This window comes from Molothrus ater, chromosome 10 (genome assembly GCF_012460135.2).
Source record: "Molothrus ater isolate BHLD 08-10-18 breed brown headed cowbird chromosome 10, BPBGC_Mater_1.1, whole genome shotgun sequence".
Classification (NCBI taxonomy): Eukaryota; Metazoa; Chordata; class Aves; order Passeriformes; family Icteridae; genus Molothrus; species Molothrus ater.
In genome coordinates, this window is record NC_050487.2 from 9,029,907 (window position 1) to 9,056,174 (window position 26,268).

The following is a 26,268-nucleotide window of genomic DNA, read 5'->3' on the forward strand; positions in this document are numbered from 1 at the left end:
GGACTACTTTCAGCTTTAGGAGTAGAACCAATATCTTCAAAGAACACACATTATGGGCAAAAAAACCCAAAGCAAACAATATTCAACTTACATAAATCCACTACACAGAAATAGAACACATTATGTTTTAGAAGGTCAAAAACTGCTACCTGAACTCTAACTTTCACTATCCAATAGCAGAGCAGCATTTCCATGCACTACAGAAGAGTTTTTTGTATTGTGTGTACTGAAAGTCTGTGTGCACCAACCAGCTTGTGCCCAGGAAACTTCTGACAAACCTCAGCAAGTTTCAACAATTTTCTTCCTCCAGACAAAGTGTGGAAAAAGGCCATCAGTGCAGACAGAAAGATACAGAAAATATATTTATCTGGAACTGAAACATTTGAGCTGAGATGGCAACAATTTCCCAAAAATTTTTGGTCTTTGCCAGACCAGAACAGAGCACTAATTCAGAATGTCTCCCATCCTACATGATAAGCACTAAGCATTTGGTAACACAAAAAAAATTTGGCAGCACTTTATTTTACAAGATGTCTTTTCAGCATGAAAATGGTATGAACTAGTGGAAAGTACCCTGAAGTGACCCAGTCTTTACAGAACCCCAAGAAGTGTTCCAGGATCACAGTTACAGAAATTTCTCAATCTCTAAGCCTGGACTTCCCCTGGTGCTGAGCTTTCCACTTTCTGAGAGCAAATCAATCATCTACACAGCCCTTGGCACTGCCTGTATCTCAGGATAGAGGATCCAGAAGGAAACTTTGCAGGTGGGATTACTGTGAGAAAAGCAGATCCCTGACACCTCTAGGAGGCACTGTACACATTCAAGGTACTGAAACTGTTTAAAAAGGAGCAGAACAAACTATTTAATAAAAAACACAGTATCACCAGCAATTTAACAGTAACAAAATCCCCCAAATCTTCCTGCATTTCCTGAATAGTACTTCTGGAAATTTCATTAAAAGGCCACTATTAGGCTGACCACAAGGAAACCATCACATAAACTGCTGGTGTCTTGCCAAGAGAAAGAAGTAGTTTTAAATAAAGCCTAACAGAACATCTGTTAACATTTTAAATTCATCTTCTTAGCTGTATATAGTTAAAAAGAAGATAGAGATATCATTTATTAACTCATTTATTTTAAGATTGTCATGTAAATGAATCTTTAAGCACAACCCCCTCTTTCCCTACATGTCCAAGCCTGCCATGCTACCAAAAAAGGGGAATACTCCAACAAATTTTTATTGAAATTTATATTACAAGCATTCCAGAAGCAAAACATGACTAGCCTCTAAAGCAGAGAAACCAAACAAACCAGTAGTAAAGCTGCCTGTCCAAAACCACCTTTATCCAATTCCTCTCCATCCTTTTCTGAATCCCCTTAGAGAACATGCTGTTCTCCCACTCATGATGAGTCACAGAATGCTGATGAGGAGGATTTCAGCCAACTGCTTCAAGACAACAAAGACTTCGTATCACCTTGCACAACCAGGGACACTGGACAGAGTTTATCCATGAAAATATTCCTGGCACCCAGACTTCTGAAACTGACCCAAACAGCTTCATGTACTGACCCTACTTACCTGCACACAGGGAACTACTTGGCTGTTTATTATATACTATTAAGTGTTACTGAGCATCAGTACAAAAAAAATAATGTTTTAGAGAAAGTAAACTGATATCTCAAAAAGAATGATGTCTCCCTAAAATACTCCAGGAGCCTACTCTTACAAGGCGGTGTAATTTTTCTAATTAAACAACTAAATCAATATTTGACAATTTGCAAGAAAACTTCAAAAACTAAATTTTGACATCTGCAATAAAATAGCAGTTTTAGCAAAGGCATTGATTGTGCCAGGAAAGCTCAACTTGAGATGGTGTGCTTTGCAAATACCTGCAGCATGCAGCATTTTTCTTGCTCTTAGCAAGAAATACACATCACAACTGACCATTAACCTTGAAGAATGGGAGGCTTTGCTGAGAAATACTCAGGGGCACAATACTGGGGTGGGCACAGCTGGGGGGCACAGCTGGGGGGACGGGCACAGCTGGCAGCCGGGGGGCGGGCACAGCTGGACAGGCACAGCTGGGGGGTACGGGCACAGATGGGGGGTATGGGCACAGCTGGCAGCCGGGGGGCGGGCACAGCTGGACAGGCACAGCTGGGGGGTACGGGCACAGCTGGCAGCCGGGGGGCGGGCACGCGGGCACAGCTGGCAGCCGGGGGGCGGGCACAGGGCGCCCCCTGGCGGTGCCGCCCGGCAGAGCCGCTGAGCCGCGCAGCCACGGCCCAGCCTTTTGGACACACAGATTTTATGGAATGGAACTGGCACTTCTTGAGCTGTGGATGGAAGTCCCAGCTGACTCTGGCATTTCAGGAAATGCTGATACACTTTATAAGATAAGGCACACAGTGAAAAAAGGAACAAGCTGCACAAGCTGACCAAGTCCTCAGCACACACATTTTCCAGCAAATGAAGAGGCACAAGCACAAGAATGGACACAGGTGCAGGGTTTGTACTGAAGCAAAAGATCAAGCACACAGACCCCAGCACTTACCCCTGTTGCCTGAAGATGTTGCCTGAACTCATCCATCGTTGTGTTTGAGATGCTCATGTCCCTGAACATTCCTTCCAGTTTCGACGTGAATTGACATCCACATTCAGTCTAAAACCACAAAATCATTTGTTGTACCAGCACTATGATAACAAAGCTTCTGACAGGCAAACTGCAAGACTAAAGTTAGCTTATAAATCCCCAAAATTACATTTCTGTACTTTTGCTTACTGGAATTTCCATTTGCATTACATTCAGCTCTCAGAAAAGACTCCGACCTTGTACAAAGATCTAACCCTACACAGATCTTGCTTTCCTTCTCTTTTCTCCATTATTGTATTTATGTCTTAGATTTCTATATCATATTAAAAAAACTGTGAAAGCTTATCAAATCAAGACATGCACTTTCACCTGCTTTTAGCACAATTCTGTAAAGGGGAATGACCCTATTTATATCACAAGGAAACCTCTGTTGTCCTGGGAGTGTTTTATTTTGAAGGCTGACTGCAGACTACCCAGCAAGATTCCTAGGCCTTGTGAGAATCAGGAACACCTGCACACGGACAGATGTGCACAGGCAGGACTGTGTGCCCATTTCTAACACATACTGGGAATAGATGGGAAAGGAAGCCTGCTAGATTCAGCATCCTGACCACTCTGCAGCTCTGTAAGAAAAGAGGGCACCTTATGTGCACTGATTCATCTTGCAAATGCATGTGTGCCCTGTGCTTTCTGAATCACCAGGCTCAAAGTGGTGGAGAGGTAATTGAGAAGGAATTAATACTGAGAAATTTGGAGAAATCTGATACAAACAGGCTTGGCTCACTGATAGAATACGAAGTTCAAAAATAAGCAGCAGTGCAGTTTTAGGATCCCTCTGCTTCAGAAGTGCTCTAATTCTTTGTCATGCAACTTGAGAAGAAGCTGCAATAGAACTTTGTTTAAGGTCTGTTCAACTTTAGGCTTTACATTCTTCTCCATCTCGTGGTCTATTTAATCAGTATTTACTCAGCTAAGGAAAATGTGTTTCTAAAGACTGATATGAAGGTTTTTTTTTTTCAAACCACTTAATCAAAAAGGAATTGAGCACTATCACCAGTCTGCTGATGGAGACAACTAAAAAACAACAATACAAGCAGTAACAAAACTGTACTGCAAATAATGGAAAATCCAGGACAAAACATAGTCTTCAAATTCAGTCACTGCAGTTCTCCTATTATTTAAAAACTTGGAAAAAAAATTGTTTTCTAGGTTGCACTCTCATCACAGGGGCTTTTCAGTACTTCCTTCCTTTATTTCCATGAAAATATTTGAAAAATCTTTTGTAGTTTCTGTTGGGGCTTTCAAAATCTGCTCTGTATTTAGCAGCCATTAAGATTATGTTATCTGTATGTCTCATGTAAAACCAGAAGAAACCATATTTATGGAAAACAAAAAAAGAAAGAAAACCCCCTAAAATTATACAAGTACTGTCTTACCTTTAATTTGGAGATCATATTTTTCTCAGAGTCATCTGAAACACTCTTATTTGTGAGAAGCCTTCTTGCCAAGTGCTGCTTGTAATAGCGTTCAAAAACATCTTTCTCTTGCATAAACCTGAATAAAACCATTGCCTTATCCAATATAGTTTCTACTTCTTGCTCTGTTAGCTGTAAAAGAAATAATTTGCTGGTTTTAATCTTCCAGCACAAGTGTCTTACACAACCTAAGTACTTCAAGTAATTCACAGCAGCAGATGGTCTAACAGTAGCCAACAAAACTGGTCCAATATATGATTGACAGCTTAAAGAACAGCACTAACTCAATAAAGTGGAGTAAGAAATAGATCTAAAATGAAGGGAAAGGCAAGAGCAAGGGAAAAGGGAAACAATGACTGAGTAGAATTTGATAAATACAGTAAAATTTCCTGGATAAGTTTAAAACAGCATGAGGGAAATCAGTATTAGGAGTAGAAAAGTTCATTTGGAATGAAAGCTTTTTACTGTTAAGACATCTTTTGCAAAGCCTGCCTAGTGCCACACAAATAAAACCGATTATTTGTTTTATAAAAAACCAAGATTTACTATTTGATTCCCAATGTCTTAGTTGTATGCTCTAATACTAAGTTTTATTTAGAGTAACTGAAGCCTCAGCTGAACCATCCTGTCCAGTCTGGATTCTGTACCTCAGAAAATGTCATGAAAGAAGCTAAGACTGAAGGCAACAGATGTACTCAGAATGAGAACACAGATATGGTAACAGTTCTCTGGTATGTAAAACCAGTAAAAAGCAGCAAAGACAAACCCTCTTCTCTAACCAAATTAATTTTCAAAAGATATTATGAGATAAGGAGCATAGCTGCCAAACTATAAATATACTTAAGGAAATTATACATAAGGTTTGAAAAGAAGAGAGCTGCAGAATCTACCACAACCTAATTGTTTTTTGAGACAGTATCTGCTATAAGTAGTTCAGGTATACTGCTTCAGAGAGTGGTGACAAGCCACAAAGACTTCCTTATGCCTGATTTTTCTGTAAGTTTAGAACTAAAGTGTTATGAGCTCAGACATGTTACATACGCCTTTTTAAGGTAAAATTATAATTTCTCTTAATATAAAAATAATTCTGCAAAAAGCAGCTTAGTTTAATTCCATCCAAGTTGACAGCACAAAAAGCATGATATTTTGAGCTGATTTATACTTACCCCCTTGACTCCCTTTTTCAGCTTATCATCAATAAATAATGAGAGGTACTCTGGAGACCTGGAGTTGAGGTTGAGGAAGTACTCAAAGTCACCCGCAATCGTCTGCTTGAAGAGCCGGTCGTTATTGAAAGACTCCTGGAGGAAGCGATCAAACCTACTCTTCAAGTCCAGCAAACCCTGTCAAAAATGAGAAGAAAGCAAAACCATTTTCACTGATGTGAAGCTGTAAGCTGGGAAACAATAATAATAGATGAGGCTATAGAGAAAACCAGATCTACAGTCAGAGGTTCTGCAATGCTCTCTGTTCAGAATTGTTAGAAAGTATCTGAAATGTCATTTGCCTTTTCAAATTTCCATTGCTGCCATGAATCTCTTATAGAAGCAATTTTCACATAAACCGGCTAAAATATTGGTGTCAAACACTGGTGCAGTTTGTTATAATACACTTCTCAGATTAAGAAAGCTTTTTAAACACCCTTGTTAAACAGGTTGACTTCCTGTGTTTTTGAATCAACAACTTAAAGGGGTATTTGTTGCACTCATTAAGCCTTTTCTATTCCAAACAACACAGACAAAGTCAGTATCATAAACAGCATATGGGAAAGCTGAGGCTAAGCACCCATTAAGTGCATCCCTAGAGCTACTGAACAAGTTTGAGGAGAAAACACACTGCAACAACAGGCCTAAACTTGTCAGTGTTTGTTTCCCTCTAATTTAATCCAGGGACATGTTCTGCATTATTCAGTTGCGTGTTTCTTGCTGATCATTAGGAGTCACTGGAAGCATATGAAAATTAGATACATGCATTAGGGTCCTGAACTGAACTGCCTCCTCTGAACTAAACCATTGGACTCTCAGCATCATTTTTAGATCTCCACTCAAGGTTAAAGAAACTGCAGCTAGAAGGGGGAAGCATCTTAAAATCACCTGAGCACCTTGTTAAGTAAATATGATACACACAGGTTTTAACTGCGACAGCATTTGGCAGGCAGGGGGAGAGAATTTCACTTGAGTTAGATTTGTCATGGACAACCACTGCCTGCAAAAACTCTTTAACTTAAATGATATTTACGTCTTCAGGTTCTTAAGAAATTATTCATATGAGGTTACTTAAAGAAGCCATTCAAGAATTACTCAAAGAAGTAGTAATATTTCTTAGGAACTCACCATCTCACTTAAAGGAATGATCTTTAGACAGGCTAATTAATGCGTATTAGAAATTTTAAATTCAAAGTAAATCCCACTATCTCTCTGTTTACCAAGGTTAGCTCATGTCTCCTCTCCAGGAGTACACCATCTGAACAACCTGGTGTTAAACAGGAGAAACTGTTAGTACCTTGAATTACAAAAGCATTTCAACATCCCTTCAAACTATTATACAAAGTTTTAAATCTAATCCCCTGGCAATGCTGTTGCAAGCATCTCACCAATTATGCTCAGGGTGATGTCATGTTGTGGAAGCAGTGCTGAGCTATGAGGGAGTTTTTTTCTTGATGATTTATTGCAGCCTCCATGTCTGTCTCCTTAGTGCTATTGTCCTTGACAGATTCACATGAACGTGGCTGAGATGAAAAGAGCAAGGTGCTTTCTCAATTCATAGATATTCCTCTCTGCTTCCATCCCCTCAGTGGAAGTGGTGGATAAACCATTCTGGGGGTTTTTCAGTCTGAATGTCAGTCCCTGCCCCAGGATATCCTCATGAGATGGAGTCCATACTGAGGGGCTGAGCTCTGCCAAAGCACATGGGCAAGTCTTCCTCAGCCTCATTTTGCCTTCCACCTTTGTGACAGGAAACCTTGATACTATCTTTATAATTAAGTTTTTAGATCTGTCTTTCTCACTTAAATTTTTTATGATACCTCTTTAGGCCCATCAGGAACTAAAATTACTTCAAAGTAATCCAGACCCTTATTTTTCACATAATTTGCACACATTCCCCTTCCCCTGTTTTATTTTTTTCTAAATCACACCACCACAAATGTAAGAGTCCTTAATCATTAAAGCCAATAAATTTTCAAGGGCATTCTCTCTTCTTTTTACCAGGCCTTGAAGAGGTGATTATTGTGCAAGCCTGGTAAGAAGTTTGCTTCAGCACTGCCAGAAAATTAATGATCCAATCAAAAATGTTTTTATACTCAAATGGCTTCTTCAAAGAGTAACCAGCTCTAGCACAGTTATTGTCTTCAAACAAAACAGCAGATTGACAGACATACATTAAATGTTTCTCATGAAGAACAGACACAAGGACTTGAACCACACATTTTAAAAAAATGCAATGTTTAATGAATACACACTTTCACAAGAAATATAAAACATCTTCCAGCTATAGAAACACAGCTTTAAGGTTCAATAAACTCTGAAGTTTTATATGCAAATTTCAAACCTTCTTCTCAGAGACAATGGAAGAGAAAAGATGACAAATAATTCTGAAGCATATTTTGTGATCTTGATAAATTAATGGTACACATCACTTAGTGAGAGAGAACAAGAAAGAACACTCACATCTTTTAACATGCAGAGCTGTTCTGTTTCTTATGGAGACAGAGAATGGAATGAGTAATTTGTTATGACTTGTAAACACATTCACCTCTCAGTCACAGCTTGCCATGAAATATTGTTATGTTATTTTTGCCTCAATAAACACTGATAGCTAATGTTACATAAAATTAAACAAAGTGGACACTATAAAGCTATTTGTCAGCAGACATACAACCCACTCTGAAGGCATAGCATTTAGGGAAATCCAAGAAGTTTCCAGCAGTTAGATAATTAGGCTGAGTAAGCTGTTTATTAAAAGCAAGTACTAAAAGCACAAAAACTTAGTATGTGCTTTCTAACCAATTTTACTGAAAGTTCTAAACATGTCTGAAGATTCAGAGAATGTACATTAAAAAACATTTATAAATGTAGCTTATTAATAACAGCCCCTTTTGAATCAATACTAAGGTATACCTTATAAATTGTGTATGGTGAACTGCTAACGTGTGGGATGTGGGAAAGAAAAGGAAGTTCAAGTATTTCACTACCTGAATGTAGTCAACTGGATTCTTTCCTTCTCCCTCTTCAGAAACCAGTGCTTTGCCTTGCTCTCTCAGGTATGAGCTCATGCACTCACACATTGTCTTCAGACCATTTGGCACACGGCTGAACAGCTTGTACATGCAAGCAAGGTCTGCAAGGAAGAATGAGAGATTATTCAGGACACCTCTGTGTGTTACACTTCTGTAACTCATTCATCTCAGAGCTAAAGCTGACAGTTGAAGTTCAGCCTCTTGAGCCACAGAAAGCATCCTGTAACAGCTCAGGCACCACATTCTTCTGATCTCCTCTTTGCTTTAGCTGCTGACTGCAGCAGCATCAAAATGAAAATCAGAGACTGTATTCAATTATTCTAGGTTGTCTGTAGCAGGGAACCTGTCATTGCTGACCTCCAGGACAGCAAAAGATGATGCTAATTCTAAAGGATAGTGAACCTATTAGACCTTCAGCAAGATTATGCTTTCTAGGGGTATTTAAGAAGTAGTGTCCAAGATTATCATTCCCAAAATCAAGCATTGCATCCAACTTTTTTTTTTTTTTGAAAGCAAGTTAAACCAAATAGGACAGCACTAATGAGATGCTTGTTTCTGTATTAAAAGCAAAAACTGGTAAAAACTCAGAGTTGAATTTATATTTGTCTTAAAGCCAGTCATACACTTTTACACTACTGTGTTTCATCCACCTAAAATAATGAGAAGTGGCTTAGGTTGAACACTGCTTTCCAAAAGAACAATCCATCCTTGTACCTTGGTGAAAAATCTCATCTTCACAAAGCAGCATTTCCACTCTACTAGTTAATTGAATCAAACCAAGGCCTATAAAAGTTAAACAAATTCCTGTATTTTATGAATACCCTGCAATATCCTTGCACCCTCAGCCTGAAGGTTATCTAAACTGGATATTAAAGAAGAAAGTTTTAAGTATAGTATTATCACTTTCTTTTTAAACAGAGTAATTCTTTTTTACAGCTAGGAAATGTGCTCACTTTGTGCTCTGACTATCACCTAGTAATTGTGAAGCTGCTTTAATGAACAAAGGCCATTAATCTGAGCAGCAAAGCTGTTCCCCATTTCTCATGGCTTTAGAGTGAGCACTGATTTCTAAATATAGATATACTACAATCCCTCTCTTCATTATGCTGCTTTAGAAACTTAGGTTCTATTTCCATAATATTTTCATTCAGTCACTCTGTCCCACATTAACCTCTATTAGGGAAAAGCAAATCGAGCCAAGCCCTTCTGTTTCAACCACTTCAATAAGCTGCTTCTTATCCTCAGAAAGAGCCAACTCCTTTCTGCAACAACATCCCCTCCCCAAGAATTGGCCCTGCAATGCTTCTGTTTAAGTCTTTTACACAAGTACTTTTAAAATAGCTGCCTGTGGGCCAAAAAATTGTGATGCATTTTCACAAATACATATTAGAGGAATGGAAATAATAAAATAAAATGGCTCATGGTCAACTGCTGACAAAAACCACTAGAGTAGTATTCAATATTCAATTCAATAGTATCTCATTTCTCATGAGATACTTGGTTTACCAAAAAACTACCTGTATCTGGTACTAAACAGAAACAAGTTAAGTGTATGGGCTCTGTTTTAAGAGCCATTTAATAGTCACTGAATATTCTCAGATGTTTGTGAAACAGTTACTAAATGTTTCCATGATTACACAGAAACACAGATGTTAAACTTGACTTATCCCATGTTTAAAAACAATAAGCAGTATCAGAAGCATTTGTGTCTCACAAATGATGCAGTCTTACCTTCTGTCTTCCCATTTTTCAGCATATGAACTAGCCCAGAGTTCTCCATTTCCACTATAGTTTTCATATGCTTGGAAATAAGCTCCCTCTCAACAACTTTCACAATGGGTTCTTCTGTTGATTTATCCAGACAGTGCATCACCCGTTCTATTTCTTCATTAATTCTAGCTTCTACTTTCTTTATATATACAGAAGCACTGTTTTCAGCTAAAAATTTCTGACTTTCCATCTGTGATTAAGACAAAGTAATACTTTAGATTTTTTTTGTAAAGGGTAAAAAGAAAACATGTCAGATCAGCATTTATAAGCAAGTTTAAATCAAACACAGCACGTTCAACACATCAAAGATTCACATACACACTTAACATAAAATAAAGGTTCTATTATACTAAATGTGTTACATAAGGGGGTACATGCAATATAAACAATGTGTTTTTCATAGTAAAACAACCCAAGCCAACTTAGTTTCCAGTTACCAACTACAGTTTTAGCCACAGGTTCAAAGAAAACAAAGATGGGGAAAGGAAAGAATCAAAAATTCCTTCCAAATACCAGTTGATGGCAGTTCTCCTTATTCTGATTAGCAACAATGCTGAGCACATTATTGCATGTCAAATTGTTTTTATTCCTACTGGACACCAGAATCTTTGGAGAAAAGATGTCTTATTTTTCAGGCAAAGCTAAGTAATAGAACTTAAATGAAAGTAATTATTTTTCTTAATTTTATATAAACACCAATGAAAAACAGAACACTGACATTTAAATGGCTGTGCAACATATGCTTCTATTTTTCTAGGAAGTTAGGAGATTAGAGCATATGACAATTGATCCTGCATAAGAAATGGGACACTCACAAATTACCTTATCTAGATATTTTTAACATGATTTTAATTCTATCAATTTCCAGCAATAGATGACCATGATTACACTCAACAAGCACTTAACTGGCTTTCCTCCTCCAAGTATCTTACAAAAAAACCCTCAGAAAATATTTGGAATGTATTATTTGGTGGTTGATGAACAACTGGAGAGCCACTTGGATATGCTTAGTTCCTTGACTTGGTTTATTTCATTACAAAAAAACCCTCACAAATGTGGAAACTATGAAGGTATCAAAGTTTCCTCAAAGGCAGTTTGACAGGTTTCCAAGCCTGAAACATTTTGAACCTTTCATGCTACTGGCATTTCAAAAAGACTGTGGGGCAAAGCAGATCTAGATTAAGTTACATGAAATAATCTAAAGCAGGCACAAGATTAGCATGATGATTACTATACATGTCATTGGCACCCATAGCTCAAAACTTCATTCAAATTATGCTAATTCTGTAAAATCTTGGTTACTTTTCCTGGCAAAGTTACTGATTCTTTTTCTTATTTCATTTAATGGAGATGGACATACTCATCAAAAAAGCAACAAGTATGTAAAGTACCACCAAATCTGACAGTTCAGAGATCTGAGAGTTATAACAGCATTCCAAATATGATATTAGAATATTGCTGTACCTGAAAAAATTCTGCAGACATCTCCAAAAATGGAGCCTCAAAGTCTTCTTCATAGACTGACCTTCCTTCAAGACCTAGAATCATTAACATCTGGCAAGCATTTCTTATTGCGCCTCTGCCAAAAAGTAAGTTGTTAACAACTTGAGAAATCTACATGGTTGTAAGACAGAGTACACAGCAGAATAACAACTCATAAGACAACATTAACTTTAATAAAATGTAGCAATAGAAAGTCCATTCTAATCTGTTTGGTACATGGCATTTTCAGGAACACTACACAAGCACAGTCTTTTGGTTTTGTTCAAAACTAAAGAGCTGACAATGTTTATTAAGTATTTTAATGCAATTATTAAGTATTTTAAATGCAATGACAGGGACAAACAGCTCAAGTTCCACTAATCCATAAAATTATGAAGAATATATATGAATATATAGGAAATACAACCCAAAATAGTACTTCAAAGAAACCTGCACACATATGTCAGAACTGAGCAACTGCAACTTCAAAACAACTGCACATGTGGAAGTTGCTATGCAAAGTCTGAGGTTTTTGGATGGCTGGCTGTTTAAAACAAAACCAATCACACAAAAATCTAAAAAAATGAAAAAAACACAGCTGAACACAAAATAAATGCCACCAAAATTCAAATGTATCAGCAAGTTAATGAAAACAAAAGAACTGCATCTAGAAAAAGATTCCACTTTCTGGCAGTAGGGGACAATACACAGCTGTAGCTGGGGAGTCTTTCTTTTCCTGAATTGCATGTTGGGCAATCTTAGTCACAGAAATGCAGGCAGAGTAGCAAGGAAAATATTGAAAATGGTATTAACAAGCTTCCCTGTTTACCATTATGCTAAAATACAATACACAAAGAAATGTTACTCCAGAATTGAAGAAATTTTAGTCACACATGTGATCTTAAATAATGAATTACTTGTGCATGTTCTTGAGTCACTCTTTATAAACTGACAGCTATTATTTACAACAAAAGACTCCACTTACAAACATCTTACCTGTCTACAACTTCTCCTTTCCTCTCTCTTGCAATCATATCCAGCAGAGTTTGCCTCAGGTGATCCCTGATGCAGCCATAACGTACAACCTGATCTCGAAAAATGATCAGGCCCAAGTTGTAGACATTCTCCACATTGTTCTGCTGCACATACACCCGGTCCTGCAGCAAGGGCATGAACGGAAATAAAACTGTGAATTCACTGCAGCAATGCTATTCAAAAATGCAAGAGATTGATTGCTTCTCCACGTTGGAAATATGACCAAATGTATCTCTTCTCTCAACAGAAAGAAATTATGTATACCCTTCAAAATTCAAAATCAGTCCCATTATCCAAAACTTCATTTACACTGGAAGTTTTATTTGGCTTAAGAGTATAAGCACAGCATTTATGACTAAAGCAAGCCATAGCACATCTACAGCCTTCCCACATTTTAGTCTGGGTGCAGAGGAGTCTCCAAGCACTGACTAAATGCATAGCACTATTTGCAAGAGGTTTTACTTACCTACTCAAACTCTTCCATCTCTTTCTGATCTTTTAAGAAAAATAATTTAACTTCCCCCTCCCCTCTATGCATCTTCCTACCACTCCTTTTAGGCAAGAGATATTCAATATTCAGTGAAATTTCCTGAAATAGCATCATTAGATAAAGAGCAGCAAATACAGAGCCAAAACAAAAAGAGTTACAATCAAAATCTTTATGGATTAGTACTGCAAAATTTTACATAAGACTTCTGTAGCCATCCCTCCCTCCACCTCCCCAAATCCATTTTCATTCCACTTGAGCAATATTTCAAAACTTTGTTATGCTTCATTATAATCTCACCCATACACCACCTCCTCCTCAAAAAAAGAAGAGGGAGAGAAGAAAATATTTTTTACATTTCCATGTATGTTTAAATTCTATCTCCTAATATAATCTCTATCTATGGGAAGGATCAAGCTCCTCAACTACCCATTTTTATGCACCTACATTTAAAAACCAACACTGATCCTCAGATCAGCATTTTTAAGAATGCACTGTCCAAAATCCATCGTACAGATTTGACTGAGAGTGCTAAGCAGCCCCCGAGTCTCTTACTGCTACCCAAAGAAATGCTCCAAGCATTTCTTAAGCATCAGGACAATGACATTAGAAAAAACTAGGAGTTTTGTACCCACTCACAAATCTGACTAGGATGAGGTTTTGTAAGAATGTATCTAGCTATAACAAAAACAATAATACTAAAAAAGAATCAAATTCTATAAAGGTTGATGGTTAATTTATGAAAATGAGTATAAAGATTAGCTTCTCCACCGGTTCCATCACTATCGTGATGGAATTAAAGAGTAAAGCTACTCAACACAGAATTAAAGAGTAAAGCTACTCAAACACCTGGAAAATGAAAGCATCACAAGAACAAATGTTATGCTTCAGACTATGGAAAAAATATTCCAAAATTGCAAGTTTGCATAAATTCCACAATTTCAAAAAACAAGAAGGAAGAGACACCCCAGCATTTAGCACCTGTATTCACATGGCAAAATTACTCCATGACTAATTATATGCCAGATTGCCACTTGGTGACCAGAGGAAAGCAAAAGACTGGGTTCAGCAATTAATGTGTGATTTCCCACTCTCTGCCTTCAGACAGGCAGCCCTGAATTTAAATGAAAAAACAAAATGGGAACATGTCAGATATGCCTCCTCTGTGGCTCCTGAAGCAAGCTCAGCTGTCTCAAAGCACAGCATTTACTAATTGCTCTCATGAAGTCAGTTCAGAGATGTGTGGTGGGCTAAGTCTTTGCAATAGGTTACTTTTGCTTTTCTGTTTTTAGAAACAGGGTTGTTTATTTCACTTCCTTATTTACACACTTACATCAAGAACAGAAGTAAATGCGATTCTCAAGTAAAACAAACTTAAAATACATTTTCGAAGAGATGAAAGAGCAAATTAAAATGTAGTGTCTAATGCTATAACTTGAATAGAAAAGAATATAACTATTATTTCAAAAAAATATTCAGGCCTCTGAAGCACAGGCAACAGGGTATCTAAAAGGATTAAAGCCATGGCCATGACTCATCTGCATAGCTTCTGTTGTGGCAGTGCTGAACACTGCCATTGTGGAAGAGTGACTCCTCTCAGTTTATCAGCAGCCTCTATAGTAAGCCAGACCTCTCAACAATACCCAAACCAGAGCAGCAAGATTAACATTTCTGATCCTGCTGATTTGCTCACCCTTGGTAACAGATCACATTTGCTGGAAGCTCTCCCAGTCTAAAAAAGAAAATCCCAGAGAGCCCTCTTTGGGAGCAAGGTTTGACTGACAAGGCTCCACACTACTGAACAGAAATCACTTCCCATGGGGAGAAGTAGTGGGTGCTTAAAGGTAGGAGTAACTTTCAGGAGACAAGGATGGAGTTTCAGACAGCAATTACTGATGAATCACAATCCTGCTTACACTCCACATTTTACCCATCTCTACATGGATGCACTACCTGGATGATGGAGCAGCCTTCAGACACCCTTGTGTATACAGTAAGTGTCTCTGAGCCTAGTTCTGGAAATAAAAACAACACTTCTCTCTATTACCTTGTGTGTAAGCCATGGACAATGAGAGTCATTTGTCAAAATGCCCATATCCAACCTGTCAGTGCTGGCCTTAAAAAAGACACCAGCTCTGTGCACAGCAAGATGAGAAGGGAATGCTCTGCCCTCTGAAAAATCCACAGCTGTATCTGCAGGAGCAATTGTTCACTTCTGACAGTGTGTAACTGGCACTACCCATAGGCCTGTAATGCAGCCAGGGGTGTGACTGCTGCACTTGCATACCTGAAATTGCTTTAAATTTAGCAAGCACAAGTAATAGAGACACCACAGAATCCAGTTTAACCCAGTTTCCATCTGACATTCTAAGAATACAGACATCCACACTGCTTGGAGAAAAGCCCAAACAACTCCACCTGCATTGCTCCCATTCCATACACAGCTAAATAAAGCCCACTGTAGGCATGTGTACCTGCACTGCCACTGTGAGGCTGAATTCCAGATATGCCCAAATCTTAGTACCTGATTTGACTCAGCAAAGATGTGAGCACATGACTGCTTCAGCGCCTCACTGCTTGTCACAGACAGTGCCAGAATTTACAGTGTATTACATCTACTCTGGCACCAATTACTGCAGCCTAAACATGTAAAAAGGAAGAGAGCTTGTGTTATATCAAACAAAATTCAGTGGAACTACATAAACTTGAAATTCAATCAGGGAACCTGGAATGTCTCAAAATAATCAAGACAAAACTTGCACAATAAGTGCAAAAGATTGCAAAAACCTCATCCTACACCTGCAACAGAAATGAAAGCAACAGACTTTTACCAAAGAGCAATCACAAGAGACAAGGCAATACACATTTTTAAAAGCATAACTATAAGGCAAACTTGAGAGTGTCTTGTGGAGGATGTTCTGCACGAACAATGAAATCCTGCCATAATCTCAAACAGCAAGTGTTCTAGTCATTAAGCACCATAATGCACAAATCCCTCCGTACAAAACACATAGCTTCCTAAAAAAGATTTGTTTGTATTGATTTTTATTTTAAAAATGGAAAAATTAAACAAAGGAAAGAAATTAGGGTGGCTTGAAAAGGTGTTTGTTTTGACTTAAATCATACGGCAGCTAATGGGTGAAACAAAGTTGGAAAAAAACCGTGGCATTAAAACAGATACAATTTAGTTTAAGATGTTCAAGATGTAAAATCACTCGGCTGAAGCAGGAATTCAAGAGAGTAAGACCAGAATTCAGGAGGGTACTAAATGTTTGACTTTCACTGATGTCACAGTGTGGCCTGTTGGGCAATAGGTACATTTCCTGAAACTGATGTGTAATCAAGATGGCCTACAAAACAAGAGAAGGATTGGGTCATGCTTTACTTACAAACATAAGATAATTGCAGATACTTCTCCTGCTAGAACACAAGCATATTAATTTACAATGCCAGGTGACTCAGGTTATACAGTGTTTGGTGCTGTTTTTAGATAAAGTATTTTTAATGTCAGTTATATTAGATTTGCTTGAATAGAAGTGTATAAATTATTTCTGACATAAGCATATCATTATAAACCTCTGTGTCAGGGAGACTCAACATCAGAAAGTAAAATTTTATTTCATAAAATTCTTGAAAATTGTTTCTTTGAAAAGCAGTCAGGTCTGATCTTTCACAGGTGCTTTATAATTCTGTGGTACTGGCAGCTTTCCCAAACTTTTTGAATGAACACATGTTCAAGACAGGGATGTTTTTACTCTTAGTCTTTTGTGAATGAAGAAAATTATGTTTGACTCAAGAAGACAACCAAGTGACAAAGGTGAAGCTTCAAATCTTTTAAAGTAGTCCTGTTTTAAATCATTGATTATTCTTGAATTTGTAACCAAACATGTATTACTGACAATTTGTCTTATGTCCATCTAAGTCAAAGGAGGGAGACTGCCCCTTGTATTAGACCTCCACACTAGATAGTTCTACCTAATAAAAATTAAAATTATAACTATGAACCCCACATTACATTACAGAGGTTTAACAAACAAACATCGGTGCCTCTAAGTTTATATAAGCATTTTGAAAGAAAATTTTGTTCTATTTTTACTACTATACTATAAATATATTTTATTGTGGATAGTTTTTTTTCTGTTTCTGTGGTACAAGGGGAAAAAAAATCTGTGGGAGTCAAATAATTAGTCAAGCAGAGGGCTCAACTGAACACTCACTTGAAATAATTAGGAACTATCAACAGCACACAGAAGGCTACATAGTCCAGAGGTATTCAAGCTTATTTATTATTCTGTTTTCAATCTAAAAGACAGCCAATGAAGTTCAATTTACACTTGAAGGAATGCTGCAGCTTTCCTTCTCCTGGAATCTTGGTGGAAAAGAGAAGGCTGGCTGAATGTTTGAACAGCACTCTCAGGCTTCAAAACAAAGTCAAGGCATTGCTCTTCTGACTGCAAATAATACTCAGGTAAAGCTCTCCTGCTCCCCCAGGAGTGGTAACTGAAGCAGGCAACCCTTCCTCAAAGAGAAAAGGTTTTGGCCTTTAATATACTGGTCAAGCCACTAAAACAAGGAAAGCTTATAAGCTTGTAAGTTTTCTCTGCCACTGTTTGAAGACCAGAAATTTATTGATTTTAAGAGCAGCAGATAACATTGCATTATCCATTACTTTGGACCATCCAGCACCTCTTGTGCTGAAATAATATATAATATTGGGTTAAAACACAACAGCTGCTCCCCTAGAAAGCTCTGGATTCCATCTTCTAACCTTTCTGAAAATTCACCACTACCTTTGGTAGATTAATCTAATCATTAGATATTCTTGATTATACCTAGATGCAGCTAGCAGCATCTATTTATTTGTACTTGTCCTTCACAAACAAATTAGGGAGTCCAGGATCTCTCACAGCAAGGACAGTACATCTTGAAAACAATCTGTCCATCTTCCTTTTGGCACACAAATCATTCAGTGTCACTGATGGCATGTTATCCAGCACTCTGTTTTTTGATATGTGGCCTTTTCCCTACTGAAATAAACCAACTCCTCCAACATAAGGCCAGTAAATCAATTAAAAATAATTGTTTGTTATTCTGTGATTACTTCAAATTCTTTAACTTGTAGTAGCTTATTGACCAAAGATGACTTCACAGCTAATACAAACACGGTCAATGTCACAGCAGGAGATCTTTAACAGCTACAAGACAAGATCTTAACTCCTGCTGTTTAGCAGATAGAGTACAATTCCAGTTCATCTGCTTTTTGGACCAAGAAAGTCCATTATTGTCTGTCCTTCACTGACAAGTACTGCATCAATTATTCTATTTAGGATACTTTGGAGGGGAAAAAAAAATTACACAAAAAACACAGCATCTCAACACTTCCTTCTGAAGTCAAAACCTTTGTCTAGAAGCTAAGCAAAAATATTCTCTTGCATCCTAAAACAGCCTCAATTTCCAATATTATGGGAATTTTAAAGCATAACACAATCCAGACACAAAAATGTTAGGCCCTCTCTCTTAAAAAAACCCTCTTTTCTGTTGGCTATAGGTGAGAAATGACAAGCATGCAACCAAAAATCACATTCTATGTACACTGCTTAATCTTCTACACAAGTTTTTCATGAATAGCAAAGGATCCAACTACAATGTAACATTCTGCACACACTACACCTAAGCAAAGTTATCCTCTTTGAATCCTAAAGCTTAAAGAACAACCACACTTGTTTGAGGAGGCTTTACACCATAGTGCTTTCCAGAGTAAGAAAACACCGCTACCTGAACTAACATCTATAATCTGCCAGAATGGGTCTGACTGGCTTATTTTTTAAGAACTGCAAAGTTCAAACATTTTTAGATCAATTTTTCAGGTGATGATGAGATAACCCAAAACACAAATCCAATTACAATTTGTCAAACACCTGTAGCAGTCTTGCATGCACACAGAAAATTGAAAATAAGGGACAGAGAGTAGTTGTTGGAAGAAGACTGGTAAGCATGGTAAGAGGACAATTTACTACACTGTGAAATGTGTGGAATAGCAGAATACCCACCATATACATCAGGATGTCTCTAATCATCACCATTGCTGTTTGATGATCATTCCATGCTTGGTTTAGTGTTTGTAGAAAATTGTTATTCAAGGAGTTTAACACATCTTCTCGCACCTGAAGTGAAAAACAAAAAAGATATATTGCCATAAACTCAAGTCAGTTTCTCCTGGAGCGTTTAAATCTTAAACTTAGCTTCAGCACAAGAATTCTTGCTCTTCCATGGACCTGAATTTTACAGGTTCTTACTTTTCCAGGGTGCTGACTATCCCTACCTCATATTTCCCTTCTGTGGAAAAATAAGTAAGAAAAATTATGCTAGAAAAAGAGAAACAAAATAAAGATGGGTTTTAAATTTCAAAGGAATTCCTGGAGTTTCAAATGTTAAAAATAGTCTTTGACGACTCCTCATAGCTTTCATTTCCTGTGTTATAATGTTTCAATTGCTGGTAATTTTACTATCACAAGTCATTTCAGAATATTGGGTAGCAGCAGTTAATGCTACAAACAGGAACAAGTACAGGTGGAAAATCAGCCATGATGACATTTAGAGAGACAAGCTGAGATAGCACAAAGATACAGCAAACAACAGTTCTGAAAGGAAGCAATTGCTTGGTAAAGATCAGACTCTTACATTAATACCAACACAAGACTTAATAGAAAAAAAGTCATATTCGTTTTTTATGAATGTATTTGCTATTTGCAATTTGCACGTTAATCTTTCTCATCAACTTCAGATTTTATGCCTCTTTGCCACTACCCTCTCTACTAATAAAAAAGCCCATCCAGTTTCATATTTTGATTTTTTCCAATAGGCATATACTGCAGTGCTCAAACTTGAAACTAATGTACCTGTGAGAATGTAAAAAGTTGTTCCAGAGTTAATAAAATGTGGGAATTGACTTTTTACATAACATGTAAAATATATTCTGCCCTCTTTTGTAACCAAACAGGATGTTCACATTCATTGATTTGGACTGCTATCTGTCTGATAGTGTAAATTTCAGTACAGAGATCCAAACAGGAAAACAAAACACACAGGCCAGGCAGTCACAAGCTGCAGCAACATCTCATGCACTCACCTGACAGGCTGCACTCTGTCATTCCAGTTTTATGAAGTTATTAGGCCAAACCAGGGTAACAGAGTCCTGTCTGCCACACTACTGTACACAGTCACAAACTCAAATGAGCAAACCAGAGACACAGTGTGGAACATCATCCAACACAATGGTCTTACAGAGAAGAGGGACAAAGGAGAAAAGGAGAGGAATGAAGGAGCAGGAGGAGAAAGAGAAGAGGGAGGAAGGAAGAGGGGAAACTTATCCCAATAATATTCACTTTGTTACTGCATCTAGGCAATATAGGTATGCATAGGTCGTTCAAAGCCTTCTTACATCTTCAAACACCTACTCTGCACACCTGAGCAAGGCCTCTCCTCCTTGCTTTTGGAAAACATAATATGCAGTTATGAACACTGCTTAACTGCATCATTCTTTCTGATCATGATCATCATTTACCCTTTGGTCTCCCAAATGTGTGCTCTGTTGTCACCCAGTCCAGGTAGTTTTTAGTCAAAACATAACTACACACTAAAACTTCAGCAGACATACTTGTAAGAATATGCAGAATCTCCCAGAACAAGAGAAACAAACATGACATGGTTGCTTTCACTTCTTTGGTCAGTATGGAAAAGCTTTATAAACATTATTTGGTAGTTCATCCACACTGATAAAATTTATCAAAGCATGATTAGATCATAAGCACAAATAACCAAGGGTAGTTACTGACCAATTTTATGACACCCTTTACTTTGACAACACAGAGGCAGTGTGCCCTTGTAACTGCACACATCCCACATCCCTCACACTAACCCTGCTGGGCCAGCCAGTCACCTAGAAGGGGGTGGACACCTGCCACCAGGTAGCAGTGACAACTTGCTTCCAAGCAGACATTGGCACGTTCTGCAATAGTGGCACCTCTGCTCCACATGGTGTGCCACGTGGATTTCTGGAAATGGGCCTGAAACTCAGAAATGGGTGCTGTACAACAGAGCTACCTTCAGAGTTTCCCTGTGAAGCTCCTCAATGACATTCTTCTAGGCTTATTTGAAACTGCAGAAGAGGCTTGGAAAGCCATGCTTTCAGCTGCTACAAAAGCCAACCAAACTACTGCCAAGCAAATTATCATTTACAGCAACTTTATAGTTAACAAGTGTTCAACACACTCCTTGTATGGGCCATGAATTCAGCAAAACTACAGTGAAACTGCTATAATGCACAAAGCATCTCAGCCATGCAAAGGTGCAGAGTCACACCACTTTGGCAGAATAAATGATCTCAAGTAAAAAATGTGCATACTCACACTCTTTGAACAAAGAGGACACACAGCTGCTGCTCTGCCACAGCCTTAGAAAATTTCAAACCTTAAAGATTTTTATCAGCAGAATGTTACTTAGAATTAGCTGAGCTTGTGGTGATTTCTGTGACAGTATTTGCAGTTACGAAGTAAACTGCAGGGAAAGCCAGCTTAAATGAGACTGTCCATATACAGAGGGACTTGAAAATAAATTAGCAACTTTGTAATATATGTAAGGTCTTCTGATAGTTACAAGGATGACATTTTGTGTATAACTTCAGGCCCAACTGTGTTTTCTACTGGATACAGGTCTTCAGGAAATACAGAAATCTTCCCCCAATAAGAGTAATTTGTTGGCATAAGCTTTCAATACCTTTAAATAACTCTTGATTAATTGTACATAAAGAAGACTTATGGCCTACAATTTCTATCTTACAGTGCCTGGCCTGATGCAGCAGCACAAATAGTTCAATTATGTAATTTCCACTACTGTAAGGACAGCCAGAACATCCTGAGGGGAGGAGCAGTACAGAACAGCACTTTCTGAACCAAGGCCTCAAGCTCTCAGAACTTTTATTATAGTGTTTCTTTTAGAAAAATCCAAGTAGTCTAAAAGAAAGTATTCTAAAATCTTAGGAGTCCCAAGTAGGTTAATGGATTGACTACCAGAAATGTCTGTTCATCCCTGCAGCTGCTATCCTATTGCTAAAAGGAAAAAACAAACACTGAAGAATACTGGGGATTCTCAACGGTTACGTACTTTCGAGCAATTCCCTCACATCCTTTTGCCCTCCACATAATAGCAGACTTGCTCAAGATCATCTGAAAACATCATTAAGAAAATATAAAGACAGATAACACTCATACATTGCCAGTCAGGCTCACTCTAATGCTCAGTAGATAATTTGCCTCCTACACAACTTCTACTGTCATTCCTCCCTATTTCATTGATATTATGGAAATAATTTCAAACTCCCTGATGGAGATGACTCTCATCTCTCCCTTTTCTCTGCAACACTAAGACAGCAAATTTTAAAGCTTGCAAAGGACCCCAGACATAACTTTCTAAGTCCCAGAGCAGACATATTTCTTTCAGCCTATACCTGCACTGAGCAGCTCTGTGCCCTCCTGAGCAAAGGTGCTCTCACTGCCTGTACTGTTACTGACACAGCAGGTACTGGACAGACCCCTGAGGGGCAGCTGTCACTGCTGGCCATCAGGACTCTGAGCCACTGACCACCCAACCAATTTCTTATCCATTGAACTCCACTCATTGAATCCACCTCTTTCCAATTTAGTCACAAGGTTATGGGGGACCATGTGGAAACCTTTACAGACATCCAGAGAAATGACATCTGTAGCTCCTCCCTTGTTCACTCCTTCATAGAAGGCCACTGGGTTGGCCAGGCAGGACTCATCCTTGGTGAAACTGTGCTGGCTGTCCCAAATCACCTCCCTGTCCTCCATTTACCTTAGCATAGCTCCTAGGAGGATCTGCTCCACGATTCTCCCAGACACAGAGGTGAGGCTGACAGGTTGGAGTTCCCAGGGTGCTCCTTTCTACACTTCTGAAGGATGGGTACAAAAAAAAAACAAACCCTTTCCCAGCCACCTGGAACTTCCCCTGGCTGCCATGACTTCTCAAGTATCATGGAGAGTGGCTTGGCCACTACATCAGCCAATTCCCCCAGGATTCTGGGATGCCCCTTATTGGGCCTCACTGACTTATACATAAAATGAATATTAAAAATATTATCCCGTAAACTTTCAAACTTTAACTTGTTTTTATTCTAACACAAATGATGTTGCTTATCATCAAATGGTTTAGAGAGCTGTAAACTAAGCTCTGTGTGTTTTAAAAACACTTAACAACCTTTGTGTGATGTAATAACAGACTAGGCTTGAGAAGTGTGAAGGAGGGCCATCCACATCAAGCTACAAGATTGTTAGTGGGCAAGAAAGGCAGAAATTAGTGAAGTATCAGAGGAACAGGAATTAAATACTTGAATCAAGATGAAAGGTTTCAGTACTTTCAAAATTCAACAGTATTTTTAAATAGCTCTACACGTACCATACTTAAATAATGATGTCAATACACAGGTAAAGACAAGTCTCAGCATGTTCTTACCCTGTAGTAAAAACAAGGTAGCTCAAGAGAGCTGACTCGTCTCAGTGATGCTTACTACAGCCTTTATCCCACAGCCAGAACAGGCTGATTTAGAACTGCAAACTATTGGGGTCTGCAAGTCTGAAACCAACCACTCTTGACAATAACTTGCTTGCACACACCTTGTATTGATCATATTTGCAACTATTATTTTATTTACAATTAAGCTGTCATGACAGTGCATTGTACTGTTTTCTTGTTGAGAAGTTAAATACTTTCTCATTAGTGTTTGATTGCTAATTAAATGCTGAATAAGCACAACTTTCACCTGGCAATTAAATTAGCATAAATCATAAATACAGCTCTTAACCATGCCTCACCAAAAATGAAGGCATGCTTTCTGAGCTTTCATACTATTTGTAAAAACAACTGAAACTATACACTGCCTTCACCTAGTCTCTTAATCTATTCCTAATTTAGCAGCATGACTGGAATACCACAAGAATGCAGCTTTTTCTAAAAAGATAACCTGGAGATGTGGGCAGCAAATGACAGTTATGGCTCAAGGATTACTGCAGTTTCAAATTTGGAGTAGGCTCCTCAGCAATGCTCCCTGAACTGAGTAGAGTTCTTCAGTAAAATCTATTCATCTGTGAACATTTCCATTTTTATAAAAGTTAAAGAATTTAATGAACAATATTTCAGTTGGCAAAACCCCCTCTTCTAAATTCTACCATTCACCACTGAATCTCTGAATAGAAGTTTTACAAAGACTTGTGATAATTTATCATTCATTAGCTACTTAAAATTTACCAGAGAATTGCTCTTGGAAATAGACAGTGAACATAAAAGATTTTACTAAAATTTCTATGAAAAAATGTGAGATTAAACAAAACTCATTTTTTTAATCTTACAAGTACTAATGGCTCAAACAGAAGATGTCATTATAGAACTGATTCTATTCTTGATAAACAATGCACTATTTTTTCCATGCTTCCATCTATATATGCCTCAAGATAATTTGTCTAAGCAAACATTCAAAAGGGACAAGCAGTAGCTTTTAGCCTCTATAAGTTTTTGTTATTTTTCAGAAATTTTTGGCGTAAGTCATATTTTTTTAGTCTTTTCCTTGGATTATTTACAGGCTGGCATGATCAGAATAATTTAGCCTTTTTAACTCTATAGCAATTAACTACTAAAATTCAGTTAACCTTTTTATTTGAAAAAGCTTTGGTCATCATTTATCACCCACACACATGGATATAATCGGATTAATCACATTGAAGATCAGAATATTTGGTCATTGGAGAAGATGTTATTTAAAGGACCAGATACAGGAGCATTAAGTGTCAGAAAGGCATTTCTCTGCAGTGCTATCTGTGCAGCCCTCTCAGCCTCTGCACTGAAATTACAAACTCAGAACTTTCTGCTCTTTTGTCAGCCTGCCACAATCAGCACTTCAGAATAATTAATTCTGCAAATGCGTAGTTTTTAATATGCAAAATAGCTAGGAACTAAGATAAGTGGCAAAATACCTAGGAACAAAGATAAAAAGACACCCATCAAGTTAAACCAGGATAAACTAAAGCCTAGGAATAATAAAAGTTTAGTGTCACGATTATTAAGTGCATAGACATACAAGAACAAGGCAAAAAAAAGCCTCAGGCATTTGCCACATTTTATATGAATAGTACAGATTATGAATGCACAGATAATGAAACCAGAAGTTTTTGAGAGTCACAGATGTGCTACAATTATAGAAAAGAACTGCAAATTATTTAACCACTTCAGAGAGGATGTCTCCTCTGGTGCACACAGTAAAAAAAACCCCACACTGAAAGCAGTTTTAGACTATACTTATCTGGATCACACCTTTGAAAACTAGGATTTTAGAAAAGAAATAACACATTTCTCTGCCACAGCAGTAACTCCACTTAGAACACACAAAAAAAAAGTCCCCAAGCATCCTGCATTATTTAGCCATAAATCTCCCATCCATTCTCTGCAATTCAGCTAGAAATAATCATCCAAGACACATGATGGTATCTGACTTTCCTTTTCAGATCTTGTAAAAACAGGACAAAAATCTGATACTCCATCTGAAGCATGGCCAGAACATGGGCTCAAAGTAGACATGTACCTCTCTGCTATGGATGCTACCATGAGGAGTAGGCAGGCAGCTCCCATAGGCTTAGAATCCTATTGCCATGAAATATTATCTGGAGTCCTAAAAAGTGACTTCCTACTTTTTCCACTTACATATTTATTAATCAATTCTAAACTTCTCTCAAAGACTAAAGAAGTGGTTCCATGGTTTAACACAAGACCTGAAGATTCCTTTTCTCTGATGACAGATCTTCAGAAAGTTTCTACATGTCATTTTGACTGACCTACATGGTTTTGCAAAGGCTGACATGGCAGAATGTGAGCTACTCAGGACTTCTGCTATTGCTGAGTTGTTGTTTTTGAACAGTGCCTACTGCCTCTTTAAAGAGCATAATCCCAGCACAACTGTCTCATTAACCTGGGAATTAGTTCATTAACCTATAGAAAACAAGTTCTTACATTGCTATTTACTTGCTCCACAGATGAAAAAAAGTGACTGGCAAACAAGACAAAATGTGGCCTAAGAAAGTCACAAAATGGACCAAAAATGACACAAACTGTTAAAAAAATTA

General features: G+C 37.8%; 1 protein-coding gene across 1 annotated transcript in view; it reads right to left on the reverse strand.

Annotated features, from left to right (window-relative positions):
* CUL3 (cullin 3) overlaps positions 1–26,268 on the reverse strand; it is a 55,092-nt gene that overhangs the window by 9,433 nt on the left and 19,391 nt on the right. The window contains exons 3-10 of the mRNA XM_036388604.2: positions 19,132–19,245; positions 12,556–12,716; positions 11,542–11,656; positions 10,039–10,267; positions 8,263–8,408; positions 5,237–5,413; positions 4,032–4,202; positions 2,557–2,664 (exon numbers count right to left, since the gene is read on the reverse strand). Of these exons, the coding sequence (XP_036244497.1) occupies positions 2,557–2,664; positions 4,032–4,202; positions 5,237–5,413; positions 8,263–8,408; positions 10,039–10,267; positions 11,542–11,656; positions 12,556–12,716; positions 19,132–19,245 (1,221 nt within the window). The remainder of the gene's footprint in view (positions 1–2,556; positions 2,665–4,031; positions 4,203–5,236; positions 5,414–8,262; positions 8,409–10,038; positions 10,268–11,541; positions 11,657–12,555; positions 12,717–19,131; positions 19,246–26,268) is intronic.